This window comes from Gymnoscopelus microlampas (assembly GCF_963454915.1).
Source record: "Gymnoscopelus microlampas genome assembly, chromosome: 21".
NCBI classification, from domain to species: domain Eukaryota; kingdom Metazoa; phylum Chordata; class Actinopteri; order Myctophiformes; family Myctophidae; genus Gymnoscopelus; species Gymnoscopelus microlampas.
Window position 1 is genome coordinate 21576169 of NC_139958.1, and position 25903 is coordinate 21602071.

The 25903-nt window shown below is 39.4% G+C and overlaps 2 protein-coding genes across 2 annotated transcripts in view; one reads left to right on the forward strand and one right to left on the reverse strand.

The window, feature by feature from the left end:
• Positions 1–5980: 5980 nt before the first annotated feature.
• oaz1b (ornithine decarboxylase antizyme 1b) lies at positions 5981–12410 on the reverse strand. Its single transcript, XM_084046904.1, is given in 6 exon segments — positions 5981–7366; positions 7648–7733; positions 8835–9007; positions 9641–9727; positions 9729–9810; positions 12239–12410. Coding segments are annotated over 6 exon segments (684 nt in total). The 5' UTR covers positions 12364–12410; the 3' UTR covers positions 5981–7235.
• Positions 12411–15987: 3577 nt separating this feature from the next.
• The window catches only part of ermp1 (endoplasmic reticulum metallopeptidase 1), a 48001-nt gene continuing 38085 nt past the window's right edge, over positions 15988–25903 (forward strand). Inside the window, exons 1-2 of the mRNA XM_084045989.1 lie at positions 15988–16298; positions 20250–20554. Of these exons, the coding sequence (XP_083902115.1) occupies positions 16024–16298; positions 20250–20554 (580 nt within the window). The 5' untranslated portion in view covers positions 15988–16023. The remainder of the gene's footprint in view (positions 16299–20249; positions 20555–25903) is intronic.

Here is a 25903-nt window from a genome sequence, read left to right on the forward strand (position 1 = left end):
TAGTTCTGGAGCACAATGTCAATTTGGCAATTGATTGAAAGTGCAAAAAAATACAAACTTTTCAACCTCAGGTGTCTTCACCAGAGTCATTAAAATGAGTCCTCTCACATACATCATAGTCTCTCATTGGTGGGACATGAAAAGAGTAATTTTAATACAGTCAATCTAGGTAGTTAAAATAAATGGCAATTCAGCTTCTGTGTTTTGGGTGAAATATTTTGTCTATCCAAATCCAATATCGTAATATTTGTAATCTGTGTCAAAGCTCCATGCCACAAAGTTAGGCCATACTATTGATTTATGCTAAATAAACTTGGAGCCAGGAATACACTGAAGTCTCGGTCTGATCAATAATAAACTATGTTTATTATGATAAATGAGAGTACGATACATGGAGACAATCAGGTCTCAGCAGTAAGTGTCTCTATGGATTCAGGGAGAGAACAGTTAGTGTGAGATCTATGGTAGAGTACGGCTAGCAAGCACAAATGTAAGCGCCACATATTTAGTCCTATACTACTGGGTATCTCATCTAAAATACTAGGAGCCGTTAGTGAGTTACCATCAGCTGTTTAACCACTTAAGCCCTATTTCATACTTCGTTGTATAATGGCGTCAAGTGCCAAAAAATGCTGATACTTGTAGATTTGCTATTTTCGCAATTTGATATTTTTTTAAGTTTTCGCCTATAGTTGTCTTATCTTATACAACTTATAGGCAACCCGGTGTCCCTATTTTGGGCATGCCTTATTAAGACATGCCCAAAATAGGGACACCGGGTTGAAAGTGTTAAATATCATAAAATGTCAGGATGGTTATAGTGTTCTGACAACACTATAACCTTGTTATATCATAATAGCACACAGAATGAAAGCAATGACTAACATTACGTCAAATTAATGTTTTAAGTATTTTCCAACTCTGCCTAGCAACATGTAAGGCCCATCGTCTAAATACAAATCACTAATGCCATTGCAATCATTGTAAGACATGTTGCCTATGAGCGAATAGTGTGTCATGCTCTGATATAAAGTAATATTTAAAATGAAAGCTCAACATATTGCCTTTTAAACAATACAAACTTTGTGATCAGCTTCTTCTTTTTTTACCCTTATTGCCCAGCCCTGATCAAAAGCATGTAAGATGAACAATTTCAGTCAACATCACACCACTCATGTTGTAGTTTTGCATACTGTACCTTTTCCAATTATTTGACTCTTTGTTTGATCCATGCCCACAGCCTCCACTGTTGTCCCAAGGTCATGTTAGCTTTATTGAACAGAGAATGCAGTTGCTACTTGGGATACTGACTTTGCTTTATTTAATGATAGGAAATGTGGTTTAGGAGATGGCTTTGAATGTGTTTTCTGTGAAGATAAACTGTCAACTGAGGCAGATTTGAGTGTTTGCAGTAGGAGTTCCTGTGTGCTCTTGTGCATTCTGGATGAGAGCAGGTGTGTGAGGTAGAAATAGAGGCAGAATATAGGCTATGCTGAATAAAGTGGTCTGCAGTGCCAACTAGAGATGATGTGATTCCCTGACTTTGGCAGAAAGCTGGTTCATTCATGGGAGAACATTTACAATTTTTGGAGGATAAGATATTGCCAGAGCTGTTGTGATTCAATGTGGCTGCAGCAAGTATCCCTTTGCAAAGGAATTGAATAGGTGGTGGACAAGTTCATTTATGACACATTACAAGCCAAAGCTCAGAAGAAGTTACATTAATTTTTATGTTATTATTCTGGCTTGTTGTCCCTGATACAAAAGTAAAAAGGGTTAAGTTACCTTTTCATTAATTACACATTCTAGTCTCTTCATCACAAATGGGCAGTTGATGCTGTGTGGGTGCAATGAGAATCCAAAAAAGGGGAAACATCATTAACTAATTATCATGGAGCATACCGACCTCATCAAAGTTTTAAGAGATAACTCATGCATCACAAGATTTTACAAAATCTAAAACCACATTATTTAGCTAGAGGTGTGCATAGTTTAGCTGCAGCACTCTGGTGGACACATTTGCAACCTAGTCTTATTACAACAGTTTCACATGGTTAATTTTGACACCAACACAGTATCTCAGGAGGACAATTTCTGAACATTTTCTCACCTTAGAGCCATTACATGGAGTTATCAGTTACAGATAGTTATGACTGGAAAACTCAGTTACTCTGATCAGGTTAATGCTGAGGTGTTTAAATGGAGAAACTTTCTTTTTCTTTTCCCATTATTTGTATTTATCTCTTATTTATTTGCTATGATTCCTCTCACTGATTATATTATCCCAGGATATAGCCTAACAAATAAATACATATTTGGCAGCTAGTAAATACATGCACATGTAAGATTATATTTGGAATTTTTTTATCTGGTAGGCTACTGTCTACCAGCCTTTAATATTCACATTATTTCCACCTTTGTAGTTGGCTACAGTTTAGCATCAGAATTTTTCTTCCACCTACTTAGTGACAGATGTTAAGGTATGGAATGCTTGATTCAGTAGGTTCTTGGATGGACAGGTATGTGGCCTCTTCTTTACATGCTGGAATGATATTTTGTGTACACATCTTTTTTTGGTGGAGCCTTCCCTGTCTTTTACCACGTAATCAGATACATCACTTTGAATGTACACCATTGTCCTGATCAAAATCATTGTTGCACATTAGTTCTTGTGTTCACTTATGCTTCCATTCCAAGCAAATCCATGGGGTGGAAGTGGCCCGCCGCTCGCTTTCAAAACAACTTTTATGGTGGAGTTAAAAGATTGATATTTTATTTGTTTGCGGAAAACACTGATTGGGTCCTTTTGGCTTACACCACCAAAGCGGTAGCCCCAAAACATTGTCCTAGATTGGCACATGTGCTACTTGCAGTACGACAACAAACGTAGTACATGCATGCATACATACATCAATTCCACTATTCCACCCAGCTAGTGTTTATTTGGACGGTACAGTGCATATTAAATGAACACCACACATACAATGCTGTGTAAATACACCGGATTTAGCAAGAATGCTAATTTCCATCCGTGATCCACTGTGATCTGTGATAAGAGAAGGTAGTATTATGAAAAGAAATGGCACTTTTGTTTTTGCCTCCATCTGTCTTAGTCAAATGGATATGTGTATCCTGGGAAGAAACAATAGAACCTATGTGCTCTATTGCTATCTACAAGTTGCAATGCAGCGCATTGCCATGAGTAGATCTGCAATTTTCAAAAAATTCAAAACTTAAATCTTGATTTCCCATAAAAGTATACATCTTTGGTGTGCAAAACCATAGAGAAATTTAAAAAATGTTATTCAGCTCATCCCTACCTATTCTATTTATTATGTTCCTGGCTTTCCATTTATTACCAGAATCAATGGTAGTTTTGATCAACAAGCTTATTTGATGTCACATTGTGAAATGCCCAAATATTTCCACAGTGGCATGCTGTGATATGGTGACAGGGTGTGTGTGTAACACTAACTACTGTGGAATAAAGTTAAACTATCCAAAGACAGTTGGTGATAAGCTTAAGTGGCTATGACTGTTTGTAATGCTACCAATGCATCACAGTGTGAAGCAGTTCATCTCTGCTGATACACTTGGGTTGAATTTAGTTTTTGTGGTTATTGTTGAGGGGTTCATCAGGCTCCTGTTGCTCTGCTTCAAACATGTGACTGTAATTGAGAAATCCTTCCTACCCTACCAACACTCTTATCTTATTTAGCAAGCATAGTCATTTATTCTTTCACTTTTGGATAGGATATGGATAAATCATGAATTATTATTATTTACCATGGATGGTTCATGGCATACCCAACTGCAATATAAGAATATCGACTTGACATAATGTCTGCCCCATAGCTTTCAAAAGGTTGTAAATTGAACATGGCGTTTAGTTTTTTCCTACCTTTTTTTTTTTCCTTTCAGGAAATCTGGTCCTTGTTCATCAACATTTATCAGTTCAGCTATGCCTTGATGGCATCTGGCTAATATAAGCCAGTGCCTGGTACGTCTGGAGCCGAGACAATGCCAGCGATGTGTAACTTGCTGCTGTAAACATGTAATCAGTTTCTTATTGGACAATTAGCATTCATCTCTAAGATGGATTCTTCATTGAAAGTTGTCTACCTGACCCCCACGCCCCTGTGTTCACCCCCACCCCACCCCTTTTCTGCCCTTTTGTTGGCTGGCTGTTTGTTAGTTTGTGGTGATGTCCTTATTTCTTTCTGAGAATTCAGGGTTGTTCTTTTTTTGTTTTTAATGACATGCAAGTACTATGATACTATGGTCTCTAAAGCTATATGTGATGTGCATTATTTCCACTCTCGCTCAAAGCGCTTCTAAGCAAGCAGAATTATTTTCTTCCTGCATTGACTGGTAAGCTAATAGAACTCCTTTCTTTCTCTGTTGTGAGCTATGCTCTTTATCTATCTCCCTGTCCTCAACCCCAACCTTCTATCTACAGTACTAATGTTTTTAGACGTCGTGTTGACGCTTGGCTTCAGTGTTGTTATATGGTTTTATTATTGCACTCTATTGAAGAAAAAAAAGTTTGAAAAGACAAGTCACCTTTTAATTTTTCTATATGCTTACAATTATGTATGTACTTATGCCATTTTTGTATCATTTTAGTTGCTTATATTTTTAATCATTAGTTATTTTTATGTGGCGACCTCAAAACCTTGCTGCATATGCCAGCCTGAAGAGTTTCATCGCTTCATATTGTGATCTGAAATTTTATACATGTTATAACAATACTTGATATTATGTACCTATTAAATATTTTGATTCCAGAAAACTGCACTGCTTCTTACTTTTGTCATGATAAAACGTCAATGCCAATGAGTTGGTCTCTTACAAATGATTCCAGAAAACTGCACTGCTTCTTACTTTTGTCATGATAAAACGTCAATGCCAATGAGTTGGTCTCTTACAAATGGTAGGAACCATTTCTGTGCTGGATTATTTGAAAAGCTACTAAATATTTGCATGTCAGCACAACTGCAAGTAGTAAAAGAAAAAAGATTTACCACAGAATGATGTTTTGAACAGAGAAGTACTTGACAAAGAATTTGACTGGACATGAAAAGGGCCCAATGACAAAACCACACCAAATATCACTTTTTTTGTACAGTCTGGTGTTTCTTTTTCAGTCTTCTGTTCTCGCTCAGTGAAAGTGCAGAATACAACTATTTTCTGCGAAGTGTTCCAAGTTCTCCTAAGTAGCCTATAGCTTATAGATACAGAATAATTTCAGTAGTTTTCTTCACAATGAGAAATCTTTTCATTATTAATTTTCCCAGTATTCCTGGTAGATTTGCTTACTAAAAGCGCGTGTAGCGGAAAGAGGCACCATTCACATATGACAGTTTTAATTTCCTGTACATTATTCACTAAGTCAACTACCTGCTATTAAACTGAGGCAGTTCTGTTGTTCCTTGGCTAGGAGAGGACAGTTGGTGTCACACTTATGGAATCCAGCCACTTACAGCTGTGGTGAGTTGCAGTAAAAAGTCAAATGTAAGTAGTTGTTACAGACCACATTCATCATATCGGGTCAAAAAGGCCTCACTGCCCAAGTATTATTTCTGCTCCATGTTGTAGAAGCCACCTGTCAATGAATTTGTTTTGGAAAAAACAAAATCGCAAGCAAATGACTTCAAACCATAATTAACACACAATGTTTCTTTTGGCAGCAGTTGTTGCACAACTTTGGCGCTCCCTGGTGGTGAATGGGGAAGATAGGTAAACCCCAATTCATACTAGATATGACCATCGATTGACAAATAGACCCAGCTACAAACCAACACCTTGCCCTTGAGAATAAATTGAACTTAACTGAATTTTAGCCTGTGTTGTGGTATAAGTGCAATATTTGTTCAGATAAATATACCACTGGAATGTCAATATTTAGAAGCACTTTTAAATAACACTTCACATATGAACTAGAAAATGTATTGCATGCATTATAAGTAAAGCCACGTAGTAATTTCTTTGTTTTAATTATCACAGAAGCACAACAGTACCACTATATAGGTGAACAACAAATTACTATTATGAAAAAAGTTAAAAGGAATGCTAATTTAACAAATCAACCAGAACATCACAGCAATTTCTTTTTTAAATTCCAAAACAAAATGCAATTTTAAGGTCAGGTATACATGACAAAGAAGAAAAAGCACTTTGGATAATTCACCTTCCTTACACTTTGTACCGATACCCCAGTCAATGTATCTTTCATTTTTAAACTGAAGCACCTAAATCAGTCGCATACAACAGCATTCACATTTGCATTCCATCTCACTTTGCTACACTAAAGGGGATTACTATCCAGCTATGAAGTACCAATTACTGGAGATGCCACTTAAAAGCAACACATTTCACAATACTTTTAGGCTTTTGCAAAGGACATTAGTGCTCTATAATAACTGGTCCTGCTGATGCACATTTGTAATTCAAATTGAAGACATGAGGGACACGTTTACAGTTCACCTTTGGCCAATTACACAAAAGCTGGAGTACCCAAGTGTAAACCTGATGACCTTTTGTTGTACATTCAAGAAATGAATAATCCTCCTCAACCTATCACATATGAAATACAAAGACAAAACGGAATGAGAAGTAATACGTCTCTGACACCAATGGGAATTGCAACAACAAAAATGCTCAAGTTTAAGATTTTTTTTTATACCAATTAATTAATCTTAAATGATAACAAACATACATAAAGATAAATGCGTGGAAAAATGAACGCATATCTAAACTACCCTTGGAATACAACATGGTGTACAGGGGATGTGAGCACTTGAGTCACAAAAAAAGGGAGAGGGAGAGGAAGCTAAAGCAGAGGGTTTGACAGAGTTGTGTATATTACTGAGGCAGGTGCAAGAATGTGGGAAAAGTAGGAGATGAGAGTTTGGGAGATATGGTAGAGAAGTGATGGGAGGTGCGGTTGTTGAAACGGGGGTAAAAGGGATTTTAACCACTTGAACCCTATACACTTAGTTGACCAGGGCTCAATACTTGGTCCTCGCCTTTTTCCTTCTACACAAAATCTCCTGAAAATGGTCAACCTACAGCTCACAATGTGTTGCGTTGTGAGCTTGTACATGATCTACAGTAGATCTACAATTTTCACAAAATGTTTGCCCCAGAATAGGGACGCTAGGGTTCAAGAGGTTAAGAAAGGATAGAGGGAGGTATAGATAGAATGGGGGAGGGCGGAGCGGTTGTTACGAGAGTTACTCTTCGTCGGAGGAGTCCCTGTCGAAATTGTAGGCCATGAAGAGAACATCGGGTCGAGGTGGGACGAGGGCATGGCCCGGTTTCACTATCTCAAAGCCCAGGAAGCTGAACGTACGCACCAGCTTGGCTGTAGGGTTTGAATAGTAGCATGAATGTTAGACAAAGTATTAGCCAATACATTCAAAACAAAAAACAATATTTTTGTTTGTACAAACAAGATAGCTGCCTTGATATTTTAAAGCTGCACTCCAGAACTTATTTCATGAAAGTCGATTACAGCTTGAAACACTTAGCCCTATTTAAAAAAATATAGTCTAAATGAGCCCAAAATAGGGCTGAAAGTGGGTAAGTAAGATAGGTGCATTGGCATGCAGGTATTGCTTATGTAAGGGCTGTGCTGGTACATACCACGATCATCTCTGTTCTTGTAAAAGCAGACAAACACGCTGACAACTTTCAGATGTTCTTCAGCATACTCCAAAAGAGCAGCAAAACTAGAGGGAGAAAATAGAAGGTGGTTTGGATTTAATAAATGTCAAAGGCAATTATGCTGGAATGTGAACACACACACACAAACATTTATCTTGGACCTAGATGCAGCCATGCCTTGTTCACATTAGATTTAGAGACATTGTTCTGATTACTTTTATTTAACCACTCATTCCCCAATTTATACTTGGTCGTACGATGGTGTTGTGTGAAAATGGTGGAAATATCCCATCTACAAGCTCACAACGTTGTCGCGAACCAATAGATCTGCTACTTAAGAACAAAGGTAGACATTCTTAATTAATCAATTTTCGAAAATTCTATTTGGCTTTTAAAACTGTGTAAGGGAATTAGGGAAATCAGCCATGTGATTGTGGACCAAACAAGTTCCACACAGACAGGAATAAATGTCCTATCAGTGCCGAGATTTTGGGCCTATGCAGTCATCATCGAAGTGGCGTACTTGATGTGGGTCTGTCAACATTATTCTGCAGTGCAGACAATGTGTAAGTTTGACTAATGCAGTAGTGCCCACTACAGCTATAGCTGACAAGCAAATGTTATGTCTCTCAACTGGATAGGGTGCACCGACCAAGTTGCCGAAAAATAAAAAGGAATACATTTTTTGTGGTGGGTTGTCTCTTTTCATTTTGGGCCCAACTTTTAACTTGCAAACCCATGAATTGTGTTGGCAATAAACATTCAAATGGACTGACCTTAAACTAGAGGCCTAAGTGAATGAGTGTGTCAACCAAAGCACTTGTACCTGAGGCCAGTGTATTTTTTGCATTGTATTTACACTATCGTACAAACCAGCAGCATCGAGATAAGGCGCTGTGTGTCTCTATTCTGCATATAAAATGTATTGTTGCTGTTGGCTGTTGTACTCATACTGTAACCACTTGAACCCCAGCATCCATTCTCTGGAGGGGACATTAGCCAAAAGTAGCAGATCTACAAGCTCACAACGTGTGCCTCTTTTTTTTTAGAGAGATAAGAGATTTGGTGTACACAGAAAAAACGACTACAACTGCAGTTGAAACTCAGGGTTAGGGTATAGAGAGTTTGAGTGGCTAAACTTCTTTCTTGCCCAGAGGTCGTCTCACCTTTCCTTACTGCCTTCGGGAAGAGGGTCAAGAGGTATCTCCACATACAGGGCACTGCCGCTTAACACAGCATCCCATTGTATCGCCTTGGTAATGGTAGGGCGGCTTTGGAAGTGGAGAATCCCAGGGCGACCGCTCCCTGCTGGCTCCTCCGTCACAGTCAACTTCCTGTCCTAGGGACAAAAAACAAAAGCATAATAATGGCCAATGTTATTAGTGTAAAGTAATATCTAAGCATGTGCTGAAGTTTCTTAATTTTATGTGATGTGTTCCTCTGCCCTTCACAGCTATGATGAAATAAGAGTCAAAATTAAACTATAGACATTATGTACACGTACAGCAGTACCTATACTTTTTCCAGAAAGCTCATAGAAAAATGAAGAGACAGCTCTTTAGTATTGTTTGTAATTATAGAACATCGAACAGTCTTGTGTGCTTCCACTAGTATATTGAGGGAAATTAGTTGCAATGCTCCTCCTGACTTGAAATGCATTTGTGTACAAACATACTATAAACATATCTGACAGTAAGGGAATACAGACATAGAGTAAGTGTGAAAACATTTGGAGACATGACTGTTATACAATGTTTACCTAGCTAATGTAAATACACCTTGAGCCCCATTAGTTTACAAACTCAGTTCTCAAACAAGGTAGTGCTCAATGCGTTGTCAACTGCTGTTACCTGTTCTGCAACTAGGCAATAATCTGTCTTTTGTACTAAAATTTTAGTACCTTGTAGGGGTTAATAAGCTAATAAGTTTGGGAACCACTGTACTATACACATGTACGTGCACAGAGACTTACTGAGTAGAGCGGCCGTGCTGACGGAGTGTGATCCCGTGTACCATTCCCCCGCCCACCTGGGATCTTCAAAGGTGGGTGAGGGACATCAGGAACACCACAGAGGCCCTGGGTGGCGGGTACTACTACACAGAGGCCCTGGGTGGCGGGTACTACTACAGTGCAGGGACAGGCTAGAGATGAAAGACACACAGATTAACACTATTGTGATCCCCCCTTACATCCATTGCCATTCTATGATGAACATAAGCATATACCATTTAGAATTCAACAAAAAAACAATGCAATGAAGAAGTATTGCTACAACTGTTCAAACTAATCGATAATAAAAAAATCCCCCATTGGGTTGCCAATTTCAACCAATCAGGAGTTTTATCAGCTTCAATTGTTTGTGTTAAAGGAGTAGTTCACCCAAAACATTACTTTTTTTTTTTTATCAATTGCACACCCCATTAAGCCTTGAATTCAGGGATTTGTTTATGTCACATTCCTAAGCCAATAATTTGATCATACTGACTGGGTGTATTTCCAGTAGGAGACAAAGAATCTACTTTGTGTCTCCTACCGGATACAATAGCCGGTAGGAGACGGGAATCTACTAAACTATTGGCTAAGGAATGCGACAAAAACAAAATCCACGAATTCAAGGCTTCATGGGGTGTGCAATTGATAGAAAATAAGTCATTTTTTGGGTGAACCACTCCTTTAACATTTTGCCTGCTCATTTCCAATTTCACTTGTTTATCCTGTATGAGTTCTCTCCCCTTACTGCATTTTCGGTTTACAAAAGAGCTGGAGCTGGCTTGAACAAAAACGTTACAGCAATGATTACTATCAGAAAATAGAGATTTTGATACATATTTTAACCAAGAAGTGTCATCACCTACCCCATCTTTTTTTTTAAATGCTTCTTTATTATTTGATTAATCGAACAAGTCATCGACAGAAGAATAATGCCAAAAGAATGATTGATAGTTGTGGCCCTAGAGTAGACACATGCGCTTGTCACATTGGTGTCATGTGCTCACGTTCGTGTCATGTTACTGTACAATAGATGGCAGTTGACTTGACCAATGACTCCCAAGTCCTGCATGGGACATCCGTCTCTCACCCACGACTTAATTAGACCAGACACAGAAAAGGAACTATATAGGCAAATAGGCAATTATGATGACACATCAGTCATCGCCAACATTTGAAGCAAATGTGTGTGACAATGCTGTTGGTAATTAGCTTCCGTTGCTTGGATGATCCTAGCATTGATTAACTCATGTTTTATAACCATATTTGAATTGGAACTATTCCGTTTTTGATGTCACAGCATGGAAATGATGAGGTGTATTTGAGCACATTCCGTGCTGCGTAACGAACCCTGTGGAATATGACACCGTCATTGGTTCATGAGGAATGTACTAGAAGCACCATAGAGCGCGTGCAGAGGGAAGAAGCCACCTCAACAACATGCGATCATAACACCTTAAACCGAACAGCGAGGTCGTTATTAATATTAAAATAAACATGTCAAGTTGAGCCAACAATGAAGAGTGCTTAATCCTCGAATCACTGTTTATTTTGTAGTCCGTGGTGTAAAGTAACTAAGTGCATTTAAGTACTGTACTACGGTACAATTTTGAGGTATTTTTTACTTTAGTGGAGTATTTCCATTTTTCAATACTTTTACTCTTTTAGATTTTTGTTACTTAACATACATTAACCAGGTAGGCTCTATATATATTTTCGGCCATTTCAAAAATGTTTATTAGTAATTACATAATGATAATGAATTTATTTATATAGCGCTTTTCCAAACAAGTAGTCATCATCATCATCATCATCTCATAAAGACTTTGTTTTGCTGCAGCTGTGGTTGACAGTTTTCTCTTGAATGAGGAAGTCCACTGGCTCTTTAACTCCCATCGAAAGTCCGGGTTTCAAGCTGAGTCACTTTTCTCGATGTTTAAGTAAACGTTGGCTACGTTAGTAATTATGGGTTGTTTCTGTGCATTTAAAAAAAAATATTTTTTTTAATTACACCTAATTACGTTAAATTCAATACATTTTCAGACTATTAATCTAGCTAACCTAAGCTTTCTGCCAGACAACTTATCGGAGTACATTTTTGTAACTACATTTATAACAAACCAATATGGCAAATGATTATCAGCAACAATCTTAAGAGTTTGACACAGATCGGCAGATGATAACACGTTGGCAAAAGATGAATCAAACAACGTCATGCAACCTTATCTGGACCAGTTACACCAGAAATGGTGACCTGCCAAATTCCGGGACCTCACGAGCCAGTTTCGCAATTCTTTTAGCTAATTCACTGGTGCGATTATGCTGAGCTGTAAAAATTATGAAAAGACTATCATGATGTGAAACGACAGTGGCTGTACAATAAACAACCTTAAAAGACAAACAAAATACGCAAAGCGTGAATAAAATAAAAATAAAGACACCACAAAACAGCGACCCCTGGGGTCACACAATTCCATAAGTCCCTACTTCGTTAGCTTTAAGTGCTAGCTTAGCTTTGGGTTCCCATCCCCCACACCAGCTAGCTAGCTAAGCTACATATTTTTTCACCGTGTCACTTACTTGCCAATCATATCACAGATACTACTATTTAAATCCGCCATGGTAGTGAAAATACTGCTGTGTCCTTCTTTTTCGCGAGCAAAGCAATGACTGTTCAGGATCCGCTGGAGGTTGGATTTTACCATCCGGCCTCGGAGAGAGACTCGACGGGCCTTACTGCTCACTGCTCTGGTCGGCTGTAGAATGATCAGCATTCGATGAGACGGTGGCTCAAGTAACCTCCAGCGTTGCCAGGTTTTGCGAGATAAACAAGCAACAGGTCTATGAAAACAATCCCAAAAGAAGCAAAATTAGGCCACATAAACATATGTGTTGGCTATTTGAAAATAGCCAACACCTACAAGCTCGTTGTGAGCTTGCAGATCGGCTATATCTAAAACAAATCTTGAAGAAAATGTCTAAAAATGTGGAATATATTTTTCAACAACACAAATCTTGTATGGGGGTCCCTCCCTGGCACAGCATGATTATTTTTAAATGGAGGGGGGGGGGTCTGTCCACACACAGACCCCCAGACCAGAAACACTGGTTTAAACAACATTAGGAAACAAGCCAAAATAAGCAACTGCACTTTAGAAGCAAGCCTAAAAAATGGAAACCGCAACCCGCAACTATCAATATTTACAAGCAACTTTACAGAAAAACAAGCCCAAAGTAGCTTATAGTAAGCAGACATGGCAACGCTGCAAGTAACCTCGCGTCACCAGGTTTTCCGCAGTACCTGTGGAAAGCTTTGGTTATATTTACTGCTCAGTGCGCAGTTCCGGTCTAGAGTCCGCCTACTGTGTCCTGTAAAAAAAAAAAAAGGTACAATAATAACATACATGTACGCACATTTTCCGTATCCGTTCTAGAGCCAGACCAGCAACATGCAAAGCAAATTGATCCCAGTCTAGTCTAGTGGTGTTTATATATATATATATATATATATATATATATATATATATATATATATATATATATATATATATATAAAACAAACATATTAACAAGAAGACACGTCTACTTTAAAGGCTGTTTATATATCTATATATCTATATCTATATCTATATCTAGATATAGATATAGATATAGATATAGATATAGATATAGATATAGATATAGATATATAGATATAAACAGCCTTTAAAGTAGACTGTCTTCTTGTTAATATGTTTTATATACAGTAAATCATTCATATGAGGGGAAAACTAAACATTTAGCACATTTACTATTGGTTCCATTCTGTAGATCATATTCAAAAGACACTCTCCTGAGAGTCTGAGACAATTGTTTGTAATATAGGGTATTGTGATATGATGTGCAGTATACATATATATTATTATGCATTTGGGGAGTACTATTAGTAGTACACATACAGATGTGCATGTGTAGGCTACTAATGTAGCGTATGTGTATGTATGTAGCCTAAGCCTATTTATATAGACTGTAGAACGGTGTGTGCAATAGGTATCTGTATGTGTATTTTGTCAAGAACACATTATCTCAAGGACACAGTGCTCCTTCAGTACATTATGACAAATATTACTGGGACCACTACAGAAAATTGCAGATGGATATTTCATATTCAGGAATTAGACACTCACACTGCCTATCCCCCTACTATTTTATAATGATGTTATGAAAATGCATGAACTGTGGTTTCCTAAATATGTGTAATGTTTTGCTAGAATGAATTTACAACTAATCCTGCTTTGTACTTTGTGCACTGCTGTCCAGAGGCCTGCAGAGAATGTGAGGTTTGAGCTCTCCTTTACTTCCTTCCCTCTTTATGTATTTTTTAAAGAACTTGGGTTATCTAAAAACCCAAGTCCAACCTAATCCAAATGCTCATTTTAGTGTATTGGGGAAATTAGACATACAGTTGTGCTTTTAAGTCACTGAAGAGTCACTGACTGAGCTTGACTTCTGTCTTTATACATATGGTGTGTGTGTGTGTGTGTGTGTGTGTGTGTGTGTGTGTGTGTGTGTGTGTGTGTGTGTGTGTGTGTGTGTGTGTGTGTGTGTGTGTGTGTGTGTGTATGTATGTGTATATGTATGTATATATATATATATATATATATATATATATATATATATATATATATATATATATATATATATATATATATATATATATATATATATATATATATATATATATATCCCTGTCCATGGTAACTACATTTTAGAGTATGCCTATGGGTGTAATACTTTTTTTCTGTTCTGCATTAGCATTGCCATGTTAGCCTAATGTACAAGCAGGCTAGGCTATATAAGAACAAATTCATGAGGATACCAGAGTAAATTCACTGTTGAACTGCTTTTGTTTTATAAATTATGTAGTTACAAGATGCACGTGCTACTGTTGTTTATTTCTGAAAACCAGTTGATAGGCCAATGCGAAGCTGGATGGTGTCATTTTTGTCATTTGGTGAAGAAAAAACAAATCCCCAAAACATATTTTCCAAAACAAATCCCCACAAACAATGTTATGCAATAAATATAAGCCTCCGTTATAATGCTTTGATGGTCTTGATTGTCAGCAGCCTTGTGAAATGTATTTCTTGAGAGAGAAATGGTAGGCCTACTACTACATTCTACATCTAATCCTGTCATATCAAGAATTGTACTGCAGGGTGCAGAATATAACCCCAGACGCTCACATATGGACCAAGGCATGGTTTCTATTTGGGGAATAGTGACCCTGCCAGTTTCACTGATCTCCAGTCTAGGATGTCTTTGAACATACTGAGTGTTGTCAGCTAAATGCCCGCGTGAGACACCACAGAAAGAACTTATTACGTTTGTGAGAGCCTTAGCAGTTGACGCCAGTGGTGGTGTAAAGTAACTGAGTACATAGTACTAAATACTGTACTTAAGTACAATTTTGAGGTATTTTCTTCAATATTGACAATTTAAAATATTTGTTTTACTTCTACTCCACTGTATCTCAGAGGCGAATATTGTACTTTTTACTCCACTACAATTATTCGACAGCTTTAGTTACTAGTTACTTTGCAGATTTAGATTATAATCACAAAACATATTAACCACTTCAGCCCTACATATATTTCGCCCTTTTGAAAATAGCCGATCTACAAGCTCACAATGCTTCACGATGTGAGGCATTGTGAGCTTGTAGATCTGCTATTTTCAAAAGATTTACAATTTGAACTCATCAATTGTGACATTCTGCACAATGAGTACTTTTACTTTTGGTACTTTATATTTTGATGCCAATACTTTTGTCTTTTACTCAAGTACATTTAAAAAAATGGAATTATAACATAGCTCTACTGGTCCACTCCAGGCATAGCCTGAAACTCCTTCAGGCTATGTGAGTACTAGCCCTGAAACATGACTGTCATACCATGTGAACCATGGCTATGTGAGTACATGTGACATGTACTCACATAGCCTGAAGGAGTTTCGGCCTGGAGTGGACCAGAGCTATGTTAAAAATCCAGTTTTCAAAATGTATTTGAGTAAAAGTACAAAAGTATTGTCATCAAAATAAAAAGTACCAAAAGAAAAAGTAGCTACTCATTGTGCAGATTTGAGTACTTCTTCCATTACTGGTTGACGCTAAGGTTTCGTTTACCTATGAATGGCTGCATTTATAACAGAGGCGGGCACAAATTTAAATATTACAAGCCCAAGGTTTTTCGTTTGCCGTCGTCGGACTTAATCGTTTCCTGAAACAAGTTTGTCCCTCTGCGCGCTCCGTCTTTTCTTTCTGGGTAAGCGACGCCTCAGTCCAGCTACTGTACTTGCTGCTGATGTACCATCACTGACTGACAAAGATGGAGAGCGACACCACTATCAGGAGAATAAAAGCCTTCGGGGCGCAAAACAATGGGTCGCAAGGGACCCACGACTCCCGGGATCAGTGGGGGAACAACGGCTACAGCAGTGACCCCAAGAAGAAGCCAGAAGTGAGCCTGTACTTGCTGCGAGAGTGGGTCGCAGCCTCCCTGGTGTTTGTGTTTATTTTGGTGCTATGGGGACTCGTGCATTTGTCGCTACAGCAGCTTGTCATCGGCAGGTCGACTGGCGAGTTCAACGCCATACGGGCCAGGTGAGTTAAAGTGCTGCCGCTGGCAAGTTCATACATACATAGGGGGTTTTAAATGGCTGATTTCTTCCCTTGTCATCGTATGTGCTCTAACCTTTCCTCTAGTTGTGTAGCTTGTGTTAACAACGTCAGACCCGCCTAGAAACAGTTACAGGGCTTCCCCCTCCTCCCCTCCCTCAAGGTATGGCAGGTAGGGGTAACCGGAATACTCGCCCCAAAACACGCTCGCCCCCATTTGTTTTCGCGGACCAGTGGTTCTTGAATTATTATTATTTTTTTTACTGAGGATAAGGTTAAAAAGAAGTTTAGGGATAGATAGGCATAGGTTTACTGAGGTTACGTTTAAGAATAAGGTTAGGTTTAGGCATAGCTTTACTGTGGTTGCGTTTAGGAATAACTAAGGTTAGGTTTAGCATTGTTTTTTTTTTTTTTACTGAGGTTACGTTTAGGAATACCAGGTGAATACCGCCGGATTTACTCTGGGGCGACTGTGTTTTGGGGCGAGTGTTTTGGTATTCCAGGTAGGTTCTGTTGTCTGTAACGGTTGCAAGTTGACACAACAGAGGCAAGGATGAGGAAGTAACTAGTATATTTAGCACATGACATATGGTTAGACTCGAGTTATGGTCAAAAACAAAAAGACAGTACATTTTTCTCCACCAAAACGCTTCCATTATCTTAAAAATTGTAATCACATGTCATAGTTATTCAAAGAGTCACATGTTCCCTGGCTGTCACGACTTGCCACTTAAATTGTCATAACGGTTTTTAGGAGAAAAGTCTGACTCGGAATAATACTGTAGTAGTTATACTGTAATAGCTGTTTTAGCAATGCAAGACTATTTGTTCCGCTATAGAGAAATCAATAATAAGGTGACCACAGCAAAATAAAATTTCCATGATGATGCACAACTGTCACAGTTCCTCTGATAATACAGGAAAGGACATGGCAGGAGAGGAAAGAGGATGTCACTTGCCACAGGGAATCTACCTAACCACACCCACAATCTTACAGAGACAGAACATTCCCAGAGCCTTGGCTCTGGACATTCCCATCTATACAGGATGTGCATTTGGATTTAACCCATTAAGACCTGAGGTTCCGATTCTTCTAGAAATGTCTTCTAAATCCTGACAGTTTTCTGAAAAACGCATGTTTCTATATTGGTTGTTCTCAAACTTTTTTATGTCAAGGACCCCCCCAAATTATATATTTGGCCGCAGACCACCAGCTCAAAATATTTTGTTCCAGGGACACCCCCCCCCCCCCGTTTTTTTTATTGACTTCTTTGCCTACATTCAAAGACGGCATTTTAGCATCACTGTACATTGTCACATCTCATCACTCTTAACTTTTACATTTTGACATTTATCTTGATAGTTTCTGGGGCATGAATGCACCCTGAAATATCCATTATTATAATCATGACATTAGATTGCCATAGCCCAGCATCTGGAAAATTATGCTCATGAATTATATGTTAAAATGTGTGCAAAAATACATTCAGTACCATGAAGAATGTTGTGGGTTGCCAATGGTGTGAGCCTGTGAGGCAAGATATTAATATCACTTTCTTTCTTCTTTATGAAAAACATCATCTGTCCTCATGAGCCACTTGAAAAATCTGCCTAGCTCACTAAAGTACCAGTGTTCATTTTGAGAGAGTGTTTTGTGCCAGTGGGCATATTCTCAATTCTCAATGCTCTCTTTGAGCACAACTAAAGCCAGAAAAAGTGTACATGCAGGCATTTTTGCACATCAAACTATCTTGATGAAGTGTTTTTCTTTAGTAAAACAGGTACAAATAGTACCATTTGACTCTATGCCAGTTGAACTTTATTTTATTTATAGAACATACTTACGTCATGTTGCTATTTCTTATTTATTTATTCATGTTTTATTTATGCAGGGGGACCATTATGTGATTAACTTATTAAGTTTGTTTTTTGTTTTTTTGCATTCATTGTGCTGCCCTTGCTGTACCTGTGATCTGAAGTGAAAACAAAACGAGTTGTTCATTTACTGTGCATTTACAACACATAACTAATTGAGACATGTGGAGGATGCTTGGATATCAGGTTGATACTACTAGGTAAATTCTTTGTATTAATGTATTTTTCTTTCTCTGTGCACCTGCTGGAAGTTGGCGAGAGTCACTCTGAATCTGACCTAGCTTGTTTAAAAAAAATATGTCCTATATCATATCCTACCCAAATGTGCACACTGTGACACAAAACTGAATTAACATATTTCATATGAATAATACACTATAATGCACTGCATATTTTGCACTCAAAATCTAGGGTACAAAAGAAAACACAAAAAAGTGTGCATTTTAGATCAGTTATTGTTATAACTATGCTATAATTAGCTATACTAACGTCATTAATGTTAAATAAAACTCCAAAATAACTTAAAACATTGGTGAATACACAAAAATGTGGTAGAACTAAGTAAACAAAGTAAGTGAAATATATGATAAAAAAGAATAAATAATAGATAGCTCCCCTTATGGGCTGAATACAAACAATACTTAAACAGAAAACAAACAAGTTCTTCACACTGAATTTACTTCATGTGTGACTGCATGCATAGGCATGCATAATTATGCATGTTTGTGTGAGAGAGCACGTGAGAAAAAGAACAGAGATAGAAAGAGAATGAGCTTGGACATTGTGGTGAAGAGTGTGTAATTGACTGTAAATTGTAAAAGTCCATGTCTAATGTGAGTTGATCCTTTGTGATTTATTTAACATCACTACATTTATTTTGCAGGATTATACTACATATCTGATTGAATACCAGGCACAGTCTTATTGAATGGTCGACTAATAGGGACAGAATGCTGCTAAGCTGCCTGTCTTTTCAACAAATGCCCATCAGTGAACGACAAGACAAGATGCAGTGGAAATAGATTAGACCATAAAAATGTGGACTCAAAGCTGGTCATAGCTGACAGGGTCATCGTAATATTCCCAGAGTCCTACTGTATGTTCCCAGATCCTATGTTTCTTGGGTCCTACAGTATATGGGAACATAAAAACAGGGTCCTATGTTTCCCAGTTCTGACAAAGGGACCTATGTTTCCATGATCCTCCTAAGTTCCTGGGGTCGAACTACGACCCCATCGTTGTGATTTTTAACTTACTTGACAACAAAGCAGGCGTGCTGACAGCGAGGACTTGAGGCTTGTGAGGCGCTGCACCTATGCAAGCCGCAAAACGAGTGAGTGCCTGCGGCGACCAGCCGATGGGATTGTGCGTCGACAAGCACACCGTCCGTGTTGACAAGCCGTGGTGGACAGAATAGGTTATCATCACCCGGTTTGAAATTGCAAATAGTACTTGACAATGAGGTGCATGTTAGTCTCGTAGAGGGCTAGCTACAGTAGCAAGCTACATAATGTAAACAGACTGGTTGCAACACAATAGGAGGGATAATGTGTGTTAACAGTAGATTGAACTGGGGATCCTGGAAACATAGCACCCTGGAAACATAGGTATGCTCCCTAACTGGCACGCACATACACACTTACACCTTCAGTGTCAACCAGTTGTGTTATTGTCCTGGACCTATAGTGTCAGCTTCCCTTAGTGGTGTTAGATATCCTAACAGTGTGTATAGCTGACGGAGATGGATTCATTTTCATGCTGGACTGTTTTCCCTATTGATGATCATCAAACATTACAGAAGATGTAACACTTTTATTTTTCTGTGACAGTTTTGACTATTTGATTCTGTAATGTTGCAGTACAGTATGTACATTAGAGATGTCATGTATTTACATTTTACTTGTGTATTCAGTTGACTGTCAAGAGCTTGTAGATCTACTATTTTCACAATTTGTCCTATGATGAAGTATATTGGCTATGATTAAGTTGTGGCTCTGGATATTTATCAAACTATCTCTTTGTCACCCCTCCATCTACACTACTCATGGTTACCCACTGTAGGCGGCACCTGGAACGCATCACTAGCGTGGGCCCGCGGCCGGTGGGCAGCCGGGAGAATGAGGTGCTGACAGTGGAATACCTGCTGGAGCAGATTGAGCACATCCGGTCTGAGAGTGTGCATGGTCCCCACCGGTTGACAGTGGATGTGCAGCGACCCACTGGCTCCTTCTCCATTGACTTTCTAGGTGGTTTCACCAGCTTCTATGACCGGGTCACCAACATTGCAGTGAAGTTGGAGCCCAAGACTGGGGCACAGCACTTGATGTTGGCCAATTGCCACTTTGACACAGTGGCCAACAGTCCAGGTACGAGTGCGCGTGCTTGCCAATAATAATGTGTCCAGTTTCCAGAACTTCACTGTTTGTACACCGAGGCCTCTAGTTTGAGTGCAGTGAACTGGCACACTCTGTGCTGTTTTCTCTGAGTGCCACACAGGCACTAACACAATTTCAGTATTGTGAGTGGATGTTGCATTCCTGGTTTGGATGTGTCAATTAAATTAAATGTTACTATGGTGACAAATCACAACAAGTTGTCCCAAGACACTTTACATATAGAGCAGAGACCCACCGACCCCCTGAGCAAGTATATGGTGACAGTGGCAAGGAAAAACTTCACTTTAATCATGGGAAGCAACCTCAAGCAGAACCAGGCTCTAGGGTGGGCGGCCATCTGTCTTGAACGTGTTGGGAGGAAAGCATATCATATGTCATAAGCAATATCATATATCAATATGTCAGCAATATTCCACTGACAATGTGCAAGTTTGTCTAATGCACTAGCACCCATGATGGCCATAACGACTATTACATCCCGTATATAGGGCACACCGACCAGAAATACAATGGGAAAATAAAATGCAGTATTCCCTTTTCTTTTAACCCACCTTTATAGTCCTTGGTGTTGGTCATTTGACTAATTCTGCTGATGTGTCAAACCCCTGAACCCCTCCTTTACGCTACAAATAAACTGGTACTACTAATACAACATTGTGGAAATACCATCTATATTTTTAAGTATGTAAAATAAATGTGTTCACTCTCTAGGTAACAAACTACTCTTAGCCTAACAATAAAATCATGGTTTATTTAAATGTTATTATTATTCTTTTTCTGTTTAAAATTTTACAATAATATGTCGGCCTATAAAAGAAGGATGTTAAGCCCTCCACAAAAGCCAGGAAATTACTGTAATCTACTTTAAGTAGAAAGTGATCCTATTTACATGACCCCGGTTCTAAAGCATCTATAGCCAAAGTGCTGTACAATGTGTGTTACTTTCACCCATTCATTCACACACAAATTCACAGACCGACAGTGGCGACATCCATGCGAAACACCAACCTGCCCACCGGGAGCAGTTAGGGGTTGGGTGTCTTGCTCAAGAACACACGAAGCCAGGAGGAGTAGGGAACCTTCAAGTTCCTAGACATTGCTCTACTGAGCTAGATAGCACATTGTATCCAGTCATAAAATTGTACTCTTTGGTTTCAATTAATGAATTTATTTTTCAGAGTTCAGTTGTAGCTCTAGCTCCACACCCTTTCCAGAAAGAGGTTCTCAGAGAATACACACACACACACACACACACACACACACACACACACACACACACACACACACACACACACACACACACACACACACACACACACACACACACACACACACACACACAAATGTCCACAAACTATTACATTGATCCCAGAGGTGTGGTACAGGAAAACACACACAATCCACGCAGTAGCTGGATTGTTGAAATTTGTAACCAACTCTGTGCTCAGGGTTTCAGCAATTCACTCTTTGTATGAATGCACATTGTGTGAATGTACACATTCAACCTTTATTTGTCACATTCGTACAGCTCTTAAAACACTTTTAAGAACAGTAGTGAATTGTATTTTATACACCGTCTGGACATGTCCAAGTTTACATAATTCTTTACATACATTAATCTTAGATTTCATTGGTACTCTACTGTGTTTGACATTCACATAACACCTAGTCTCTCAAGCTAGACTCTTGACTCCATCATACAGTCTGTGCAAAGTAAGCACAGAAAACGATCTGGGGGTAAAGTGGATGTCCCGCCTGCCCCCCGCTTCCGTTTGGTCTTTGCAGTCGTGTAAATTGCTGTAGTGTATAGTATGACAATTGATAAGGGATGCATTCTGAGGTTTATGGAAATTGGACTCTGTCCCTCAATTTGACTCGTGGTGGAGAGAGAGCTGGTAGGCATTTTGCATGTGGAAAGACTGAGATACGAACTGTCTGGGATATGTTGTAGCACTTGAGAGCTTAATGTTGCAAATGAGCAGCGGTGTAATGTCAACTGTTTGTATTGCCCAGTTTTTTTGTTATGTTTTGTCTGGTTGTTTCAATGTCATATATGTATTGGTTGCTTTCCTTTTTTTGTGGGAGGGGGAGGGAAGAAGGGATTGGTTAGTTTTTTGCGTCATTTTTGTTGAACTTGTCTACCTAATATTATTTAAAACTATAGATGCACATAAATAACAGGACAAAAGACTAAGACCAAAAAGAGAACAAAGTGTGTATGCAATTGAACGTGACACAAAAAAGAATAGAAATGTTGCATGTAAGAATTCCATATATAAATATGTGCAAGGGAGAGGAGAGATGTTGTACACGTGTGCGGGTTTGAGAGAAGACATTGTCCTGAGGTGGGGTGAGGGAGGAGGCGGTTGTGTGTGTGTGTGTGTGTGTGTGTGTGTGTGTGTGTGTGTGTGTGTGTGTGTGTGTGTGTGCGACGTGCGTGCATTTGCCTCTGTGTGCTTGCGTTTAATGTCTGCATTCAAGGTCCAGCTGGCCTGTGGGGTAGAAGCTTCTCCTGAGCCTCTCCGTCTCAGCTGGTATCTTCTACCTGACCTCATTAGTGAGAATTGCCCATTATCCGGGTGGCTAGTGTCTTTCAGGATACATTTTGTCTTTGACCTGCACCCCGTGGTCCAGATATCTTGGAGGTGTTATATGATCATCCACACAGTAAACTACATCTCTTGAGTGTAAAGGCGGACCCAAAAATAAAGTGTACCCAAATGGACCCGTATGGGTACATTTCTACTGGATTTTGCTATGTATTCAGGCTTTGCTTTACGGGCTACATCTCTGCCTCCCAAGCTTTCTTCATGTTCGGTCAGACTTTGGGTTGCACAAAGATGAATCTGTGTCCGGCATAAGTGGCAGTGACAGCGGCACGAATGGTACCCAGAGCTCCACTGAACAACCCCAACAATTCCAATCCTGAAATCCTGAGCACATGATTCTCCCCCTGTCTCAGTTTCTCTCTGAACTCTTTGTGTCGCCCCCCCCCCCTCCCCCCCTTAGTATCCAAGATTTGTTCTTTACCGCTAACCCCTCTAATCTCAACCAATCACATGCCTAGCCAGTTCCCTCTGCTTTTTATCATTCCTTTATTCTCTCAGTTCTCCTCAGTGCCGCACTCTTTCCTTTAATGTTCCATCAGATGGAAGGGGTTGAACATTTCTTTTGCCAGGTTGTCGCATTCCACAGGTGGTTTACATGCCACAAGCCTCGGGGCTTGGCTTTCATATAGGGAAATAACTCACTCCATTCTAGCCTAGTTTGAGGAGGTTGGTCTGTGAATTCATTTTATCTAGATGTACTTCGGAAGTCAGCACTCTCGTCTGCATGTTTCCTTATGTACTGCTCTGCTATTGGACAATGCTCAAACATGCACCACCTCAACTTTGGTCCAGACAACTACTAACATGAGTCTTTTTTTTTTTTTTTTTAAAGATATCCTTTAGGGCTTTTCTGCCTTATTTATAGGTATAGTGTTGATGGACAGGAAACGGGGAGAGACAGATGGGGAGAGACATGCTGTAAAGATCACCGGGACCGGGACTCTAAGGCTACATTGGAGCCTAGGTACCCAGACCGCTAGGCCAGTGATCTGGGCTTTTAAGGATGTTTAGCTTGAGATTACTGGAAACAGTTTTCTTTTACAGTTGTTGTGAAGCTTAATCACAGTAAAGTAAAGCTTCCATCACATCAATTATGCATGTAAACATGAAAATCTAATACTCTTATTTGTGAGTCCAAGATACTTAAAATTTAAGCTGCAGTATTATGATCAATAACTACAATTAAAGTGATGCTGTGTAGCATTTTCAATTAAGCAGAAGTTATTTTTAATATAATCTTTCACTGACATATTTTTCACAATACCATGATTCCACATGAAATATATTTTTTGTGACATCTTGTCCAAACACAATTTTTAGTCACGCAAGTCTGGCCCCACATTATTTATGTATTTTCTGATAAGTTTCAAAATATGATCGGTGCTAGGACCTTGCAGCATTTGTTTTAGAGCCGGAACACTAAAGTGGTTGTTAAACATTATTAATATTAAATGCGTTTGAACTACAGGAGGAGCCATCTGTAGAGCACTGCACAACTTCCAGAAACATAAACGCATAGTCAATGAAGTGTAAATTTGGATTGATATACACATGCATGTATGCTTTTCACTGGAGATATGGCAGAACAGATCCTGTACAAGAACGTTATGCAAGTGTTTTGATACAAAACAAGTTTGTAGGGGGGTAGCTGATAACTTTCTGTAAGTTTTATGTATTAAAGTTTTAATTGTATTATCTCTTCTGCCAGGTCTGAACGGCCAGGGACTGAGATTATGCTTTCGTTGTTGTCAGAGTACTGGGTCAGAGTACTGGATCAGAGCCCAGTCTATGATGTCGGTACTATGACTGACATGGTTTCAAGAAATGTGTCTTAGCCCTTGTGGAACTGTAAGTAAAATATATGCAACGGCTGCACAAATCGGCATTGGTAGGCATACATAGCAACGGTTTGTGTTGTGTGCGATGTTAGACCAGCCTATGGTGTGGCAGGTTGTTGATGACGACAGAGGGACAGATACAGACATATATATATATACAGAGAGAAAGAGACGTCTCTCTGTTGTTTGTGGCGTACTACCATCCAGCCTTTGAGAACCGACTAAGGGAGAACATTTTGGAAGGGACGTTTAGACTGCAAACTTCTTGTTTTGGGCAGAGAGAGAAGAAAAGATGTATGAAGCAGCATTGTATCATTCCTCCGAAGGGGAAATGACTTTCATGCATTCGCCCTCTCAGATGGTAGAGGCGATTCTTCCTCCTCCACCGTCAGAGGAAAAAGAAGAGGCAGTTCCAACGTTAGAGAAGGAAGAGGCAGTTCCACCGTTAGAGGAGAAGGAAGAGGCAGTTCCACCGTTGGAGAAGGAAGAGGCAGTTCCACCGTTGGAGAAGGAAGAGGCAGTTCCACCGTTGGAGAAGGAAGAGGCAGTTCCACCGTTAGAGGAGAAGGAAGAGGCAGTTCCACCGTTGGAGAAGGAAGAGGCAGTTCCACCGCTAGAGAAGGAAGAGACAGTTCCACCGTTAGAGGAGAAGGAAGAGGCAGTTCCACCGTTGGAGAAGGAAGAGGCAGTTCCACCGCTAGAGAAGGAAGAGGCAGTTCCACCGTTAGAGGAGAAGGAAGAGGCAGTTCCACCGTTAGAGGAGAAGGAAGAGGCAGTTCCACCGTTGGAGAAGGAAGAGGCAACAGAACGGCTCCCAGAAGCACAGGCATCGGCATCGGTAGAACCCCTAGCTCCTGCTGTACTGGTGGATC